The 18,316-nt window shown below is 38.0% G+C and overlaps 1 protein-coding gene across 3 annotated transcripts; it reads right to left on the bottom strand.

Moving 5' to 3' along the window:
• Window positions 1-26: 26 nt before the first annotated feature.
• On the bottom strand, window positions 27-16,957 carry LOC133530228 (uncharacterized). 3 transcript variants are annotated; one of them, XR_009801270.1, is made up of 10 exons: window positions 16,795-16,957; window positions 15,467-15,532; window positions 15,228-15,299; window positions 6,408-7,247; window positions 5,349-5,589; window positions 4,726-4,825; window positions 4,152-4,275; window positions 1,201-3,209; window positions 839-1,041; window positions 27-582 (listed from the first exon to the last, which is right to left on the bottom strand). XR_009801270.1 is itself a non-coding variant. In XM_061868095.1 (8 exons), exons 1-8 carry the CDS (start codon window positions 16,940-16,942, stop codon window positions 2,911-2,913), a joined length of 1,890 nt encoding a protein of 629 aa, XP_061724079.1. In that variant the 5' UTR covers window positions 16,943-16,957; the 3' UTR covers window positions 1,094-2,910. The 3 variants fall into 3 exon arrangements, 1 of the variants encoding a protein (XP_061724079.1); XR_009801271.1 differs by having other exon boundaries at window positions 27-1,041; XM_061868095.1 differs by lacking the exons at window positions 27-582; window positions 839-1,041 and having other exon boundaries at window positions 1,094-3,209.
• Between the last annotated feature and the right edge of the window lie 1,359 nt (window positions 16,958-18,316).

Here is an 18,316-nt window from a genome sequence, read left to right as displayed (position 1 = left end):
TATTAATACAATCGCAAAGACGCGCAGTAGACCTCGCCTCCATGGCTCCAGCATTTCGAATGATGATGAGATGTAATCCTGTTATCCCTCATTAGGGACATAGGGCTCGCAGAAGAATTTTCCATTTTTCGTGATCCTGAGCGGCTACTTCCAGCTCTTTCCAGCCGAGTTCAGTTGAGTCTCAGCCTCCTTCTCAACTGATCGCCTCCATTAATAATGAGCATTTCGAATAATTCAAATAAAAACGTATAATTATCGGCCTTGTCATTGTCACAAAATTCACGAGATACCATGTAGAGGAGAACATCCGCACATACAAAAGCATTTTTTCTCAAGCTTCGGTTCGAAGCTGCTTCGCGATCGCGCGGTCGATAACCTACAATCTTTTTATATTACCTACTAAAAATTTAATAATTGCTCGCATTCGTATCTGCTTAATAATATTTAACTTACAATGTACTGGGGTCTGAAATCCAAGCTCTTTCCAACTGAACTTAGCAGGCACCGCGTCTTTATTTTCATCCAGCATTTTTTTCACAATCGCCGCCGTGAATTCGTACCCAGCACTGCCTGGAGAAATACCTGTGGGTAGCAAGATGCAAATTTTCAAGAATTCCAAAGTTCCCATGAAAATTACTCCATTTTCTTTTCTGCGTGTTTATTGCCAAACCTTTTTAGAGTGAGTTACAATTTCTACAACACGTGAAATGTTAAATGAAACAGTCGTCAAAAAACATTAAGTAAAAATCCCTAATCTTAACGGAAACTTTCTCAGTGGAAACCTGGAAACGGAAAATTTGGGAATTCCGAAAATGTTCTGAAGCTTGCACATTGATACCTGGGGGTAATTTTTCGGGTACGCCGCTCGTCAGCATTTTCAACTCTTCTTTTACTCTGTCTGCGAAGTAGTTGATACCCATTTTGAAGGTGTTGGCGATTAGGTTGCCGGCTTCAGTGTAGCGATTTGTGTTAATAAATTGGGCCTTACGTACAGCCTCTTCGTCGTCATCTCGGTATTTTCGCTTGTACTTCTTTTTGAATCTGTAGAAGTATAATAAGGAGTTACATTTAACATTATATAAGGGGATATAGTTATCTCTCAAAAACTTTCAGTGTGAATTGGTGGAAATTATTATTTCGTCAACTATAAAGTACCTACTTGATTAAGTATTATGTGTTTGTTGGTATCACAATACTCACTTATCAAACATGGAGTCATATTTCGCAGGCCGATTGATACCTAAAAATTCACCTATCGGATTGAAGAAATCCTTCGCTGCAGAAGCGGCTCCCTTAATTAATTCCCCTGCCACGGACCCTAGAGCTTCACCAATGTTTTTTCCCCCGATATTTAAGTTTACCCCCTCTTCGTCTGCATGATCCACTGTCTCTCGATTTGCAGCTGTAACCCCCGTTTTGTTTGTCAACCGCGCACTAACACCCTCTGCCCCGAAATTTGATTTAGCAGACACCTCCGCTTTGTCTGAATCTGTAACCCCAGCTCTGTAATTTACGATAGCAGCCCCTTTATCTAAAGTTAACCCCGCACCAAAACCTTTATTCCTAAAATCTGATCTGGTTAAATCCTTGTTTGGTGTTATCAATCCCAAAGCATCCGTTGAGAAAAAATCCCTTGTCGATTGTAAGTCTCGATGACGATGCAATAGTCGTTCTCCCTTCATTTGTGTGATTACGTCACACAACTGAGCTGTGTCAGGTAGCATAGGAGCAGCCGGCGCCGGCAGCAAACGATAGCGGTGAATATATGAGTCGCTGTTTGGACCCAGGACTGAGCTGTGCGTTACGACGGTGTATCTGAAAAAGGAGGAATAGGTAATCTAAGTATTTCTCTATATTGCTCTCGCTTATTCGAGCTATTGATACAAATATGTAGACAAACGACGTGGTTAATACTAAAACTAATGTCTCTGTTGGTCCTTAAATACAATGTAATTGAATTGAATTGATAACTATTCAAGTCCTGCCGACCACCTAGTGCCATTAATGGCAACTTTCCGGAGTCAGAATGATCTGATATGCCCTTGGCTATTTCATCGCACCACGACACTCGCCGTTAGCAGAGCGTTCTTCGTGCCCTGCATAATATAAGGTCACGAAAGCTTATATCTAGGTAAGATAAGATTGTTGTATACCGTGGGCTCGAGTAACCCAATAGATTTTAACCACGCATTCCTGAGATCATAAGGAGCAAAAAACGTTTTATGAATTTGGGCCAATTCGCAAAAAAATATTTTAATTTTAAATACGTAAGGACTAACTTGAAAGGCACTGTAGAGGAGGAGCTCATGGCTGTAGTTGAGGGCCTTTTTTTATCGCTGTGGGAATGCTGTTACGCATCGTCCCCCTGGCCTGAAGTGGGCCCATTTTGGGGGTATGTGGGACTCACACCTCCATTCTCCATTGAGAAAGAGGGGGAGGAGCCTACCCACTAAACCCACCTGCATCTAAGGAGGAGGTCAGAAACGCCTTGACTCTTCCCCTAGCCGTATAGGATCGTGCAGTGTCGGTCCTCTACCCACTGGCCCTACTGGGAAAGGTGGCGCGCAGCAGCTGCATACTGCCCTCTTCTTCTTCCCCTACCTTAGCGGATGCGCGACTTCATCTTCCTCGCGTAGTCGCTCCGCTGCTTCCTTCTGTAGTATGACCATTTCATAAAAGGTCTCCACCTCCTTCCATGAGCCTTCCCCCCCTGCCGCGCCCAGGTCTCCTCTCCCTGCCTGTTCAATAATGACTAATAAAGACGTAAGGACTAACTTGAGAGGCACAACTTCCCCTCGATCCCTGTAGAGGAGGAACTCATGGGTGTAGTTGAAGGCCTCCCCCCGCATCGCGCCCAGTTCTCCTCTTCCTTCCTGATATAATGAGTAATGAATAATAAAGACGTAAGGGCTAACTTGAGAGGCACAACTTCCCCTCGATCCCTGTAGAGGAGGAACTCATGGGTGTAGTTGAAGGCCTCCCCCCGCATCGCGCCCAGTTCTCCTCTTCCTTTCTGATATAATGAGTAATGACTAATAAAGACGTAAGGGCTAACTTGAGAGGCACAACTTCCCCTCGATCCCTGTAGAGGAGGAACTCATGGGTGTAGTTGAGGGCCTCTCCTTGCGCCGCACCCAGCTCCCCCGGCCTGCCGATCACCCAGTGCCGCCAGCGCTCCACCAGGGAATGTCCTTCCGCTTCCGTGTAGCCTGAAAGGAAAAATTGTAGTAAATTACGTGTGATTACTGCAAAAACTTTTTTGTATTTTTTCTACTCGTATACTGTAATTGTTGAACTAAGATTTCGTATACCAAACTATAATTGCGTACTTTTCATGTATGGGCTCCCAATTCAATTATAATATTCCTTTCTATACGCTGTAGTCAACTATAAAGAATTAGACCAATCATGTGGTAACACGCGCCCATAGAGAAGACATAAGCGGGCAACTACTTCATGAACATATTAATTATTGTACTAGTTTTCTTCTACTTACCAATTTTCATTAATTATTTAGGTTTTATGTATACTAAAAAAAGTATTATTTTATATGACTCGTAGAAAAGTATTACTACAATAGTGATATTTAATCAAGGAAACAATATTTTCACATTTTTAGTTAAACAACAATACGTACAAAATATAACTAAAAGAAAAGTCGTAATCGTACGATAGGTATGCGATACTTTTCACGTAGACTGTGATGATTTTAGACACAAGTAACATTTTATTTAAAAAAAATTGGGGCTGTCAATTAGGAACATCAAGATAAAAGTTCTTGGAAACCAAAGTTCAAAAAAGTTGCAACACATAAAACCTATTACTTCTTAGGGTTCCGTACGCAAAGGGTAAAACGGGACCCCATTGCTAAGACTGCTATGAACCGTGATAGCTAGACAGTTCGAATTTTCACAGATGATATATTTCTGTTGCCGCTATAACAACAAATACTAAAAAGTACGAAACCCTCGGTGGGCGAGTCTGACTCGCACTCGTCAGGTTTTTTTTTTTCATAAAAACCGAGACTGTCCGTTAGAGCCTTCGCAAAATTTTATTGTATGGGAATTTTCATATAGTTCTCTGTTGAGTGATGTTGATCAAGTCAAGGATGGTTGGTGTAACTGGCTGGCTGGTTAGTATCATTCGCTCACCTACAAAGTGGAACCGCGTCAAATCAGGGAGGCCAGGGAAGGTCTTATCTTCAGCAGTCGAACGCAGCAGGGGAGACAGAATGCAGCGTTGCACCTGGGTTCCATTCATACGGTCGTCTTCATACTGTCAGAATAGAGAGATTATTGTACTGTGGACGTGTGTAAATCCCATTATTAGGCTTCGGTAGTTAACATATAATTTTAAGTGATTTATAACCGCTCTTCGCTGTAAGCGGATGCCGTTTGCGACCAGTACGCTTTTAAATTGATTTTTGGTATCCAATAATCACTAACCTCTGGAGTTTGAAAGATCCATTCATATTGATTTTGTCTGTCTAACTAGATAATTGTTAAAAGACTAGAACAATTGCCAATAGTTTTACGATTTCCCAATTTCGGCACACATTGTCACGTTTTGTAGCTTACAATTTTACAACTTTTACAAGTCTAAAACAGAAAAACACAAATAAAAGGGTGTCAAAGAGCTCCTGTGCCTGCCATGACGTATCAAACGTGTCATAAATGTTATACTTGTACCTTACTAGTTAAATGGGATCCTGAAACAACAATATACCTTAAGGTATTGCATTCGCCCGTCGAGCAACGGAACACGGTAGAAGATGGTAGCGCCATCCTCTACCACAGTACGCGCCGTGTTTGAACCGGCGTGCCATCTACAAATAAATATGAGTTTAGAATAGTAGGTACATTGTATATTAAAGGTATACCAGAATTTGTGTTGAAAGTGTGAAGCTGAAGGCAAGGCTTAATAAACACGAGTTGGCACCGAGAGTGCACTAGTATTGGACACTGGCATCTATGCTGACATAAGCTGTTGAGTAATCAGAGCGCGGCAACGTCATCGTCGGATCAATGCGTAGACGCTTGGACGGCTTGGACCGACTGAAGTCGCCTCAACAAGAGACCAAGAGGCGTTTCGGCAAAACTAGTGTTAGAGAAAGAGACAGATCATATTAGGAAGCGACAGATGCTATACTGATATTGAAGGAAAAGAGGAAAGACAAGAGGACAGCAATACCGGTGATCGAAGAGCATATATTATTTCAGCCTGTTAGAGAATGAGACAGATCACATTATTAAGAGAGAAAGATAGCGACACCAGTCGGACACTGCAGCCTAAAGAACAACATACACACAACATAGAACATATAAGTGACATTAGAAAGAGCTACGTACTCTAAATCATAAACTGTAGTGTAGTCGGAGCGCGGCACCGTCAGATCAATGCGTAGACGCATGGAGTGGCTAAAGTCCGGCCTCGGCGGCGACGGGCCGGGTATGCTGACCTCCCCGGCGGCGTCGAGGCCTAAGTCAGGGATTCGAGCGGGGAACCGGCGGCCTCGAGGCATTACTGCGGGGAGTTTTGGTGCGAGTGGGACTTCGCGGAGGTAGCTCCGGATTAGGTCTGCAGAAGTTTCTGTGGAGAGATACAACTGTCCATCTTATTTAGAAGTTAATTTGAGCCTAAAACGAAATGGAAAGCGTTAAGTATTTAAAAACTTGGTATTATTACATTAAAAAAAACGGTCAACTGCGAGTTCGTTTAACTCGCGCACAGGGTTGCACACAAACCAGTACAAACGTTCAATTATCTCATGCAACTATAGTAAACATGGAAGTTTTTTGACCAGACGTAGCTATAGATAGGTACTAAGTATAATTGTGTACCTACAGCGCCATCTATCAGCAAATCGGATTACTAAATTTGCGCGACATTGTACGTATGTTGGTTTTTTAGGGATTATTTATTTATTTATTTAAACTTTTTTGCACAAAATATATACAACAATGTACAAATGGCGGACTTAATGCAAAATGCCATTCTCTACCAGTCAACCATAGGCCAAACAGAGACACTTACAATTGTTGCAGAGAGAAAAAAAAAACAATGAATTAAAAAGAAAAGCAAACTGACATACTTATAAACTTCATATATCACATAAATACAAACATACATATACACTATAAATCTAAGAAACACATACATACATGTACATACCATAAATATAATATTGATGATTATTATTTTAACTCTATATTATTATTTTTATTCTTATTATTAATCTTTATCATGTCTACCGATTTAGAAAATGTTTCATTAATTTGAAAAAAAAAAGTCTTTTATTTGATTTAATTTTTTTATAAATGACAATTGCAATTGACGGTTTGACACAAAGCTGGCAATTACACTATAATGATATGAGCAACGTAAACTCAATAAGAAACTAAACTTACTATATATTTGACCACGCCCATATGAGAAAGGTATATAAACTTCCTTGGGCTCAGATGAAGCTTCAAACTTGTCTCCAACATTTAATTCCTCTTCTAATTGATCGTCAGGCACATAAGACTGCTCATCGAAGTTAGATCGAATTTCAAATTCAGGAGATAATAATATCTCCGTTTCCTTGGGTCTGTATTTGACAGGCCGCCTTGACCGAGGTGTATTTGAATTCACTTCAGTAACATATCTTACACGCTGCTGTGGAGGAGTTTTGGAATTAACATCGTCACTATCTTCAATGACATACTTCACACGCTGCCGTGTCGGGGCGATGTCAGGAATCACATCGTCAGTAGTAATATATTTTACACGCTGTCGTGGAGGACTGTTGGTAATCGTATCAGTGACATACTTTATACGCCTAGGAGTATAAGAAACATCATCGTCAGTAACATATTTTACACGCTGTCGCTGAGTGTCGGGGACAACATCTTCAGTAACATACGTTATACGCTTTCGAGGAATGTCGGAAATATCATCTTCATTAACATAATTTGCACGATCACGTTTGTTTGAAATAACTTTTTTTACTACATACTTTACACGGCGGCGTGATTCCCCGACAACTGTTCCAGAAGGATTGCTTGATTCTTCTTCTAACACTACAATAGGTGAACCATCGAAATCCTCATCTGCAGGTTCTTTTTCTCGGTCTACCGCTATGTATCTATCGCGAGATCTAGTTCGAGGGACATCTTCGAAAGAGCGAAGTGCTATATATGGCGGGGTGACAGGAAAATTAGCATTTTTGTCTGAAACTGGTCCGCTGAGCCGAGCATCGATTGAATCTGAAAATAAAACAAAAAATATTTGCTAATTCTTCAACTTCAAATTCCAAAACAAAACAAAGTGTATGTTTACAATATTAACATTGTAAACATACACTTTGGTTTGCTTTCTTTTCGATGTTTGTTTGAATAATTACAAACTACTTATTAAATTAAAGGGGGTCAGATGGGGTAACGTTCTAGCTAGTTTAAAAATTAATCCTAAGTCTGGTCAATTCGGAATTCAAAGAAAGAAGGATACAAAGAGTAACATTAGATAAAGGAAATATTCCCCTTGTACCAGTCCTGGGTTAGCCACTTACTCGGAGTTAACCGTTAACCCAGAGTAACCAGAGTTAAATTATATTGGTAACTCTGGATGGCGCAAGTGACCTTTAATTTATAAAACATTACAATTCCGTCAAGCGGGATATCTGTGGACAGGAGGGTAACATTAGATAAAGGAAATATTCCCCAATTAATGAACGTGACTGACATCAGCGTACTTAAACTTAACCATGTAAAATCTTCGCTGGTCTCAGGTGTTGTCGAGGTGATAAATAATAGTGGACTGTAGTATAGACGCTGGTTTACTTCAAAAAATACAAAAATACAAAAAGTGGCAAAGTGAACAGTCGTTGGGAATTGGATAACAACCGTAAGTTTTTGAAAGCTCTGTAAACTGTCAAAGTTTTGAATATAAAATTGCCATGCTAGAATTTGAACAGAGATTTGAAACATTATTGAATTTATACATTTGAATGAATATTTTAATTACAAAATATGCAAACTGAATATAATTAACTTTGAGATTATTTGATAACATGAAATTAAAATTATATAAAAATTTACAAAGATGATTTTTATTACATGTTATCAAATAATCTCATAGTTAATTATATTCAGTTTGCATATTTTGTAATTAAAATATTCATTCATTAAGCCATCCAGAGTTACCAATATAATTTAACTCTGGGTTAACGGTTAAAGGTTGACTCACGCTACACAGGGGCAGGGCCGGGCCGGAGCTTCCGGCGCTTCGTTTTCTATGGAAAGCATTACGTCATCACCGGAGCCCTGTAGTGGCCCGGTGCGGGCTCGGAGCGGAGACTAGCCGGTCATGCTATGAGCAAAAATCGGACTTCCCGGAGCCTCCGGACCACCCGGTGACTCAATTCTTCCTTTCGGGTGATATTCCGCTAGTCTAAGATCTTTGTCCAATGTGGATTGCGTCTCACTCTCTCATTAAGCAAAATGTCAGACGCAAATACACATTGGACCAAGATATTGGAAAGATGAAAAACCAGAATACCACCCTTCGCAATGTGCATGCTCGGATGTGTCGGTATATATTTGCCAAAATAAGAAGGTTACAAAACGTCATAAATTTGTTTGTTAAATATGGATGGTATAGCCAATACATTACTTGGTCGGGTTATATTTTACTCGGCGCAGAGAGAAGTTAATTAACAATGACTGTCAATCTCTATATGAAACCTAATTTCTGTAAATAAAGCTACACAATTCTACATATTGCCTGTTTTGTGGAAAGCAATAAAAAAATAGTACTTATATTTATTTTAGTCACGCTGGCTCCACATTTTACTTGAAATAGTTGATAGCGCCAGACAAGTTGCCTAAGAATTTGTTACCAATTTTAATAGTTCCTAGATATTAACCAGTGTGTTAATTTTGTGGGCTTAAATGAAGTGGAATAAAAAAATGTTCAGAAGAAGCAGAGCTTTAAGAACTAAATACTGCCGTTTCGTACATATTGTTGGATTATCATATTATTGACAATGAAATACATTATATAACAAAAGAATAACGTACTATAAGTATATATAAGTCGTTAAGTAGCCGCCTGTTGTCTGCCTCTACATTTAATCAATTGTTTGTTTTGTCTTTTCTTTTGTATCTTTTTACTGAGGTGTTCCAATAAAGAGTATTCTATCTATACATCTATCTATCTATCTACGCAAGGTTTATTACAAGCGACTTAGTTAAGTATTTATTTGACCTATATATATTTCCCGAACAACGCGGTATCCGTGAAGATTCAGTCTTTATTATTTACTTTTCCATGTTAGGTGTTACTACATGAAAGTCGCAACGGTCGCAACACGGGCGACTTGGATATATACGTCAAAATTATATAAGTTGCATAATGTCTTGATTTATTTTGTGAAATACGGAGGTGTTGCGGAAATGTAATTAAGTCGGATTATATTAAATGAGATATCTAGTAATGTTACTGCTTGTAAAAATTATTCCTTAATGAGCATGTAGGTTATATTTAATATAAATATACTATTTTTTTCTCATATTCCCACGTATTACTTTTCATTTCGTACGAAGTTATATATAATGAAATATCTCGTTAATAAATTTGTAGATTACGGGAAACCATTTCTTTTACTTAATTTAGAGTCCAACTGATCTTCTGTAAATCTGCCTGCAGAGAGTACGAACATCATATTTCAGTGCAGTTATTGAATTACTCATAAAGGTGCCTATATTTCATTTGCAATTTGTCGTTGGCGATATTATTGCTAACTGCTCGCGTACGATACATTCTCCTGAAATAGATAGGCCATACATTTTTTCAGGCTGTAGAGAGCAGCACTAGCATGTATTATAAACCTGAGAGTAACTTATGCATACTATGCCTTAAACAGTTTTTTGACAAGTTTTCACTATGGAAAGCCTGGATGCATCAAGGCGTTTTGGTTACAGATGGTCTAACGCGAAACGCGAAAATCGAAATTTCGTTACCTATCTGCCTCTCTGTCTATCGAATATGCAAGAATGATGGAGGCAGAAACCACAATTTAGATTTTTCCATTTCGCGGTAGGCCCCGTGTGTGTTAGTAACGCCCTCTACGCAGAGTTTTGCGTAATATTCCCTATTTTAAGCCTGTTATTACTGTAACTACTGAAATAATACAATAATACTCTTCGTATGTTTTATTGTTCTTAAATTAATGATTAAGACGTGGAACGCATAATTTCGTCAGGGCGAATAGATGAACTAATGAAGTGTATTGTAGTATCGTAAGTGTCAGGATGTCAGGACGATGATAGCTATTTATAAGTTTTATAACGATATAAATAGCTATCATGGTCCTGACATCCTGACGCTTACTCCAAGTTTTAGTACCTTTTTTGTACTATTTGGTACATGATATCAAAAAAAAATTACCTCGCTAAAAATCGAGAAAATATATTGAAAATAATGTGGTCAGCTATTCTGACGTCAGGTCACAGGGCCAAGTCCAGCGGCGGCATCATGGTTCCATTTTTATCACTTGTCATTATGCCCGTCACTTTCGCACTTACATCCTTGTTAGAACGGGACAGGTATGGTGACAAATGATAAAGAGCCGACCATCTTAGCCATACAGTTCTCCTAGCTGTAGGCGTTATATTGAATTCATCTTTTGGCAAAGTTTTAGTACCTAATTTGTACCTTTCATGATGATTTATTTTACTTTGACTTACCAAAAAAAAGCGGTGTAGCCACTCAATGTGAACCGGGCCTTCAATATAGTTCAACAGTTAATATTTTTGGCTAAAACAGTTATCTATTTAACGAAGGGTCCATAGTAGTTGTTTAACCAATACAAAAATGAGAAGTGGAAATCTTGAGCGTTTCGAGGGCTTTAATTTTTTTCTAACGAGTGAGACAACATTTTTTTTAGTACATATGGTGCTACTTTACCGCACTAGGGCGGTAATTAGCACTTTACGCGCCTATGTCGAAAATTTAAAGTGCCATATGTACTGTAAAACGTTGTATATGTGCGAATAGATAATTGGCAACTCGTTTCGATTTAAAACACTCCTTTCGGTCGTGTTTTAATTTACTGCCACTAGTTGTGAATTATTGAACTCGTTATGAATTAATGTATAATTACCACACCAACGCGAAAAAATACTTAAACTTCAAAATCATCACAAGTCGTCGTCGTCGTTAATTTTACATTCCTAGGTGATAAAATATTTCAGAATTTGAGCGAAAAGCGAGTCTTAGTAATAGGGTCCCGTTTGGGTACGGAACCCTAAAGATGAAAACTGCTGCCATGTTACTATACATTTAAGAAACACAGGAAATCTGGAATTAACATATTGAAAAAATTATATTGTTATCTTCTTCTGCACGACTTTTTAGTATGAGGAAGCTACTTAGGTACGTAAGGCTACCCTCGATTCATTTGTTATGAGGGGGCCCTCGGCCTTAGAGCGCATAGCATGTCGGGCTACGCAAGACTTCCTTTGCCATCTCACTTACTTAAAACAAAAAATCTTAAATTTAATACTCTTTTACTTGAGTAACCTTTTCACTTTTAGTTACATGTATAGCGTGCTTAAAAATATATTTTTATACATTTGAACTTCTAAACTAAGTAGTAGCTTACCATCAGGCGGGCCACCAACGTAGTATAAAAAAATACCTACTTTCCACTTTTCTCTTTTGGTTATCTTATAGTTTTTGAGTAAAATAGCTGTGACATACGGACAGACAGATAGACAGACAGATGGATATGACGAAACTGTAAGGGTTTTTGCCATTTTGGCTACGGAACCATAAAATGCACACTGTAAATTTCAACTACCTAACCCACTCGTATTATAGATCAAAAATTCCTTTTTCGCAAGAAGTAAGTAAGCCAGTAAGTAGTTTATTTTTTGTACTTGTTAGACAATTCTATCTTAGTACTTATATTTATTTTAGTCACGCTGGCTCCACATTTTACTTGAGATAGTTGATAGCGCCAGACAAGTTGCCTAAGAATTTGTTACCAATTTTAATAGTTCCTAGATATTAACCAGTGTGTTAATTTTGTGGGCTTAAATGAAGTGGAATAAAAAAATGTTCAGAAGAAGCAGAGCTTTAAGAACTAAATACTGCCGTTTCGTACATATTGTTGGATTATCATATTATTGACAATGAAATACATTATATAACAAAAGAATAACGTACTATAAGTATATATAAGTCGTTAAGTAGCCGCCTGTTGTCTGCCTCTACATTTAATCAATTGTTTGTTTTGTCTTTTCTTTTGTATCTTTTTACTGAGGTGTTCCAATAAAGAGTATTCTATCTATACATCTATCTATCTATCTACGCAAGGTTTATTACAAGCGACTTAGTTAAGTATTTATTTGACCTATATATATTTCCCGAACAACGCGGTATCCGTGAAGATTCAGTCTTTATTATTTACTTTTCCATGTTAGGTGTTACTACATGAAAGTCGCAACGGTCGCAACACGGGCGACTTGGATATATACGTCAAAATTATATAAGTTGCATAATGTCTTGATTTATTTTGTGAAATACGGAGGTGTTGCGGAAATGTAATTAAGTCGGATTATATTAAATGAGATATCTAGTAATGTTACTGCTTGTAAAAATTATTCCTTAATGAGCATGTAGGTTATATTTAATATAAATATACTATTTTTTTCTCATATTCCCACGTATTACTTTTCATTTCGTACGAAGTTATATATAATGAAATATCTCGTTAATAAATTTGTAGATTACGGGAAACCATTTCTTTTACTTAATTTAGAGTCCAACTGATCTTCTGTAAATCTGCCTGCAGAGAGTACGAACATCATATTTCAGTGCAGTTATTGAATTACTCATAAAGGTGCCTATATTTCATTTGCAATTTGTCGTTGGCGATATTATTGCTAACTGCTCGCGTACGATACATTCTCCTGAAATAGATAGGCCATACATTTTTTCAGGCTGTAGAGAGCAGCACTAGCATGTATTATAAACCTGAGAGTAACTTATGCATACTATGCCTTAAACAGTTTTTTGACAAGTTTTCACTATGGAAAGCCTGGATGCATCAAGGCGTTTTGGTTACAGATGGTCTAACGCGAAACGCGAAAATCGAAATTTCGTTACCTATCTGCCTCTCTGTCTATCGAATATGCAAGAATGATGGAGGCAGAAACCACAATTTAGATTTTTCCATTTCGCGGCAGGCCCCGTGTGTGTTAGTAACGCCCTCTACGCAGAGTTTTGCGTAATATTCCCTATTTTAAGCCTGTTATTACTGTAACTACTGAAATAATACAATAATACTCTTCGTATGTTTTATTGTTCTTAAATTAATGATTAAGACGTGGAACGCATAATTTCGTCAGGGCGAATAGATGAACTAATGAAGTGTATTGTAGTATCGTAAGTGTCAGGATGTCAGGACGATGATAGCTATTTATAAGTTTTATAACGATATAAATAGCTATCATGGTCCTGACATCCTGACGCTTACTCCAAGTTTTAGTACCTTTTTTGTACTATTTGGTACATGATATCAAAAAAAAATTACCTCGCTAAAAATCGAGAAAATATATTGAAAATAATGTGGTCAGCTATTCTGACGTCAGGTCACAGGGCCAAGTCCAGCGGCGGCATCATGGTTCCATTTTTATCACTTGTCATTATGCCCGTCACTTTCGCACTTACATCCTTGTTAGAACGGGACAGGTATGGTGACAAATGATAAAGAGCCGACCATGTTCTACTTAACAGTTATTTTTTTTACTTTGAGAGCGCACCACCGACATTCTTAGTGGTGTACGCGTATTTCTCTGTAGCTGAATGTTTGTAGATGATTATCTTATATCGATGCTTTAAAATGTTGTGGTATTCCTACAGCCATTTTAAATATCTTCTCTTTTAAACTTAAGTTTTTCATGCATTCCTGAAACGGAACAAGTCTATGATAGGATTGATGGGAGAAAATAATGCAAAAACGCGGCATTAAGCAAAATGATCATTTGTGATTCAGGGTTAATATCTATCGGGTATCACTGAACCCCAACGGATATATTTTTGCAATACAACACAAATGCACACCTCAATAGAAGAAAATAATACTGAAAAACAATAGGCCTGTCTACTCGCTAAGAAGCACTTAGGGCAGCTTGTGATGAGTCAATCTCTAAGTAATCTGCCTAGTTACCTACCTCAAAACGAGACCGCTTTTCCATACAAACGTAGTCCCTATTACGGAAAATATTTTTACAGTACATATGTTGCTACTTTACCGCACTAGTGCGAAAATTAGCATATTACGTTACTGTGTCGAACATTTAAAGAGCCATGTACTGTAAAACGTTGTACGATACATGTGCGAATAAGTAATTCGCAACTCGTGTCGATTTAAAACACTCCCTTCGGCCGTGTTTTAATTTATCGCCACTTGTTTCGAATTTCCTATTTTTCGCGCTTGTATCGTAATGTACTATTACAAAATTGGATGTAGAACGAAGGGAATATCAATATCCAGAGAGGAAAATGGGGACTATATTTGTATGGAGAACCGGTCATCCCCTTTCCTTTTAATAGTTTAATATGCTTCGGCACATGATTATTTGAGACAATATACACGCATTGTATTTCCATTACCTTAAGCAGAGAACACGGTGGCTTCGAAAGAGTCTCGGGTCATGTGGAAATAAAGCTCTTCACATAATGTTGTGTAATTCTCCTTTTTCCGAAAGTGTCCGCGAAACGTCCAAATGCACAATTGCCCAGAGTATGCAGTATTCTCTTCATCAGCTATTATGGCAGCCAGGGCCAATATTTTGATTTTATTATTTATTTCTATATCGACTTGCTTCCCATCGAACCAATTTTTTCAATATGATTGACATTTGTGACATTTGTCATGAACAGTCCGTTGCTTGGACGGCTCGGTGAGCTCGGACAGCCCGGCCCGGCCTGTCTCGCGCTCGGAGACTCAACGATAGTGTCAACGCATAGAGATACTATAATATAGAGATGATGGTCCGGTCGCCCCGGCCCTGGAACGGTCCGGCGACGGTGGCGCTCCTGAAAGTCCGTGTGACGGCTCGCTCCGGTCCGCCCCGGCCCGGTCCTGGCACTGTGTAGCGTGAGTCATCCTTAACTCCGAGTTAGTGGCTAACCCAGGACTGGTACAAGTGGCCCTAAGTCTATTAGTTAATAGTTACCTGATTTCTTTGTGTATACTGGAAATGGTACTGGCAGCACGAGAATAGGAAGATTGGAACTATCGTGGCCACCTGGAAACGATTGCACATAGTCTTTGAAGACGATACTTAAGTATAAAATATTAAATCAATATCGATACTTGTCGATTTTGCACCGGGCCAGAGAAAAATATTGAAAGATTATTGAATTCCAAACAAGTGTTTCTCATCCCTTTAAACCAGTATACACTGTACTTTACCAAGTTTAATCGGTAGCTCAACAGGCAGCACATGTGGTTTGTAGCTGTCCTCGCGATCCGATTTACCTGTAACAGCAAAGTGGTATTAAAATTGTTTATTTGTAATATATATGTGAAAGAAGGCCTGTAGAGGTTGTATTGTTCTAGTGTTGGTTAAGACTCAAGTCCTTTGAGTCTTCTGCTTTAAGACTAAACTCAATTTTTTGACGCTAGGTAGTCATTAAGTTGAAACTTGAGTCCTTATCGAGACCTAAGTCTTTTGTAACGACTTGAGCCCTTTAATGAGAAGCCTTTTAAAAGGCATTGTCTCCTCATTAAATTCATGGGTTATGTACAAAATTACAAATCATTAATCCTGTTTATGTATTTTATATAATTTTACTATGTTATAACTGAAATAAAATTATCTTGATCGATAACTTAGTTGAACATTGGCGTGTTGATTAACATTAACGTACGTGGCGCTTTTACCAGACTACGCCAAAGACTAGTAAATTATTAAAAAGTAGCAATTTTTTTTTGTACGCGTAGATAAAACCTATACAATTTTTGACAAAGTCTTTATACAAAGACTTGAGCCCTTTAAGTTGCACTTACAAAACTCATTAAAGGACTCACGACTCAGGACTTTAAACACTTGGAAGTTTTTCAATCGCAGAGTCGCGTAATAACCACTGGAGTTCTTCAAATTTGACTCGTGTTCTTACCAACTCTAGTCTGGTCCACATTTCTATACCTACTTCTCGCGTCGAACGATGGTCGGCATGACAGTTCCTTCAGAGCCCCTAGTGTAAATTTATTCGATAGCGTAACGTGACGTACTCGTTTGCGTTGTCTCATTTAATATGAGATTTAGAAACAGCGCGCCAAGCGGAACGTTTTGGAAACTCAAAATCCCACACAAAATGAGACTTAACGCAAACGCGTACGTCACGTTAAGCCATCGAATAAATTTACACTAGGGGTACTGGTCTCAACAATTGAAGATATAGGTTTTTACCGTATGTTTATTATTTAGATGTGACCTTTCTAAATAAATTATTTTGCTGAAATAAAAAAAATGTATCTTAATATTTTACGTGTCAGCTACTCAATATAAAATTGGATGTAATATATTCTGTAACACATTTTGTAATATATTCGATAATGAAATCTGATTAAACGCCAATAATAAATGATGTAGTGTCAGTCCTCTTCAGGGCTTCGGCCTTCAAACCACGCTCGTCGATTTGGTGACAATTTACAGTAAGAATAATTTCTGAAGCCCTCCATTTGCTTTCTGTAGTTGCGCTCTACCCACTTTACATCGACATTTAAAAAGTAAATACCTGTAATTATGTCAAAGTATGTGTCTCTCCTGTCCCTGTTTCTAGTTATCACTCTGTCTGTCGGTGTTCCAACGGCTCCTGTGGATAAAGAACATAATCTAAACATAACATCAATACACAAAACACACACATAACATAACCTAATCATAACCTGAGGCCCTACCGCGAATAACGAAAATTGTCGCTATTTGCCACTTTATCGCTCGAACAGGCAAGAGCGATGGAGATACAGATAAAGAAATTTCGATTTTCGATTATACAAATACAAAAATACAAAATACAAATACAAAATAGTTTATTTGGCTTAACTTATAATACACATAACATAAAGGGCTGGAATCTCCCATTAAGTATAGCAATACTTGTGTCGGGAGACCCCGCTCTTCCATTAGGAAATAGGGTAAAAACAACAAACTGTACTTAACTTAATTAATATACAATTTACAAATCTGATTATTATTTACTATTACAATTTACAATAAGTATACAATTTCAGACCCGATTTAATTGTGTTATTACAATTAAGGATCTATAATATTTTATAACAATAAGTAACACTATTAAATTAGATTTTAAGAGTAAGTGTTTGTGTGTGTGTGTGTGTGTGTGTGTGTGTGTGTGTGTGTGTGTGAATGTGTGAATGTGTATGCGAGTGGGATTCATAATAACAGTGCCTCCGTTTCTTCATAATCTAGTGTTCTTAGCCATGATCTTACTCTATCTCTGCACTTTTGGTATGGCATTGGGTAAATGTTAAGTATTTTATTGACAGAATTATATAACTTAGCCGATTGAGTTGGAAATTGGCGTTGGGCGAATTTTGATTTGGTAGATGGAATTACAGCAACATTGGGTATTCTCCTACGTTGAGTCAAGGTGTCATTCACAAATTGTATGGCCTTGTGTTGTTTAAGAAGCAAAGCTTCTATATAGAGTTTTCTTACGGAGTGGAGGTCGCTAGTCCTATATAATTCAGTGGTAGGGAATCTAAAAGGTTTAGAATATATGACTTTAAGCAAACTACGTTGTGCCCTTTCTACCTCTATAAGTTTCGTTTTATTAGCCCCGCCCCATACTGGGATGCAATAGGTAATTATAGACTGGCCTAGAGACAAGTATACTTGCTTTAGTAATTCTGTAGGAGCAACACGTTTCAGTATTTTGAAAATCCATATTAATTTCCTGATCCTGCCATTCAGATGTTCAATATGGTTGTGCCAGGAAAGTCGTGAGTCTATTATTATGCCTAGATATTTTGTAGACTGAGTCCTGGTAATGATTGTGCAGTTGCAGTTTGGACTGTTATCAGGACAGCTGTGCACTCTTAACTTCATATCTGCAGGGGGCTGAGTGTTACTATATTTTGTGAAACAGATATAGGTTGTCTTTGAGCTATTTAGTGTAAGGAGGTTATCAGTTAGCCATGTAGCTATTTTACGTAGGCCTGCTTCAGCTGTATTATACACAGCTTCCCAAGACTTATCATGAAAAACCACTACAGTGTCATCTGCATACGAGAACA

The sequence above is a fragment of the Cydia pomonella genome, chromosome 22 (assembly GCF_033807575.1).
Source record: "Cydia pomonella isolate Wapato2018A chromosome 22, ilCydPomo1, whole genome shotgun sequence".
In the NCBI taxonomy this organism is placed as follows: Eukaryota; Metazoa; Arthropoda; class Insecta; order Lepidoptera; family Tortricidae; genus Cydia; species Cydia pomonella.
Note: the sequence above shows the minus strand (reverse complement) of the source record. Positions and strands in the feature narration are given on the sequence as shown.

Coding starts and splice junctions, on each gene's coding strand:
- LOC133530228 (XM_061868095.1), bottom strand. CDS start 16,942: ATGATTAGGTTATGTTATGTGTGTGTTTTGTGTATTGATGTTATGTTT. Junction 7,248..15,227: donor AGTATACACAAAGAAATCAG/GTAACTATTAAC, acceptor TTTTATTTTCAG/ATTCAATCGATGCTCGGCTC. Junction 3,210..4,151: donor GACGCGGTTCCACTTTGTAG/GTGAGCGAATGA, acceptor TTTTCCTTTCAG/GCTACACGGAAGCGGAAGGA.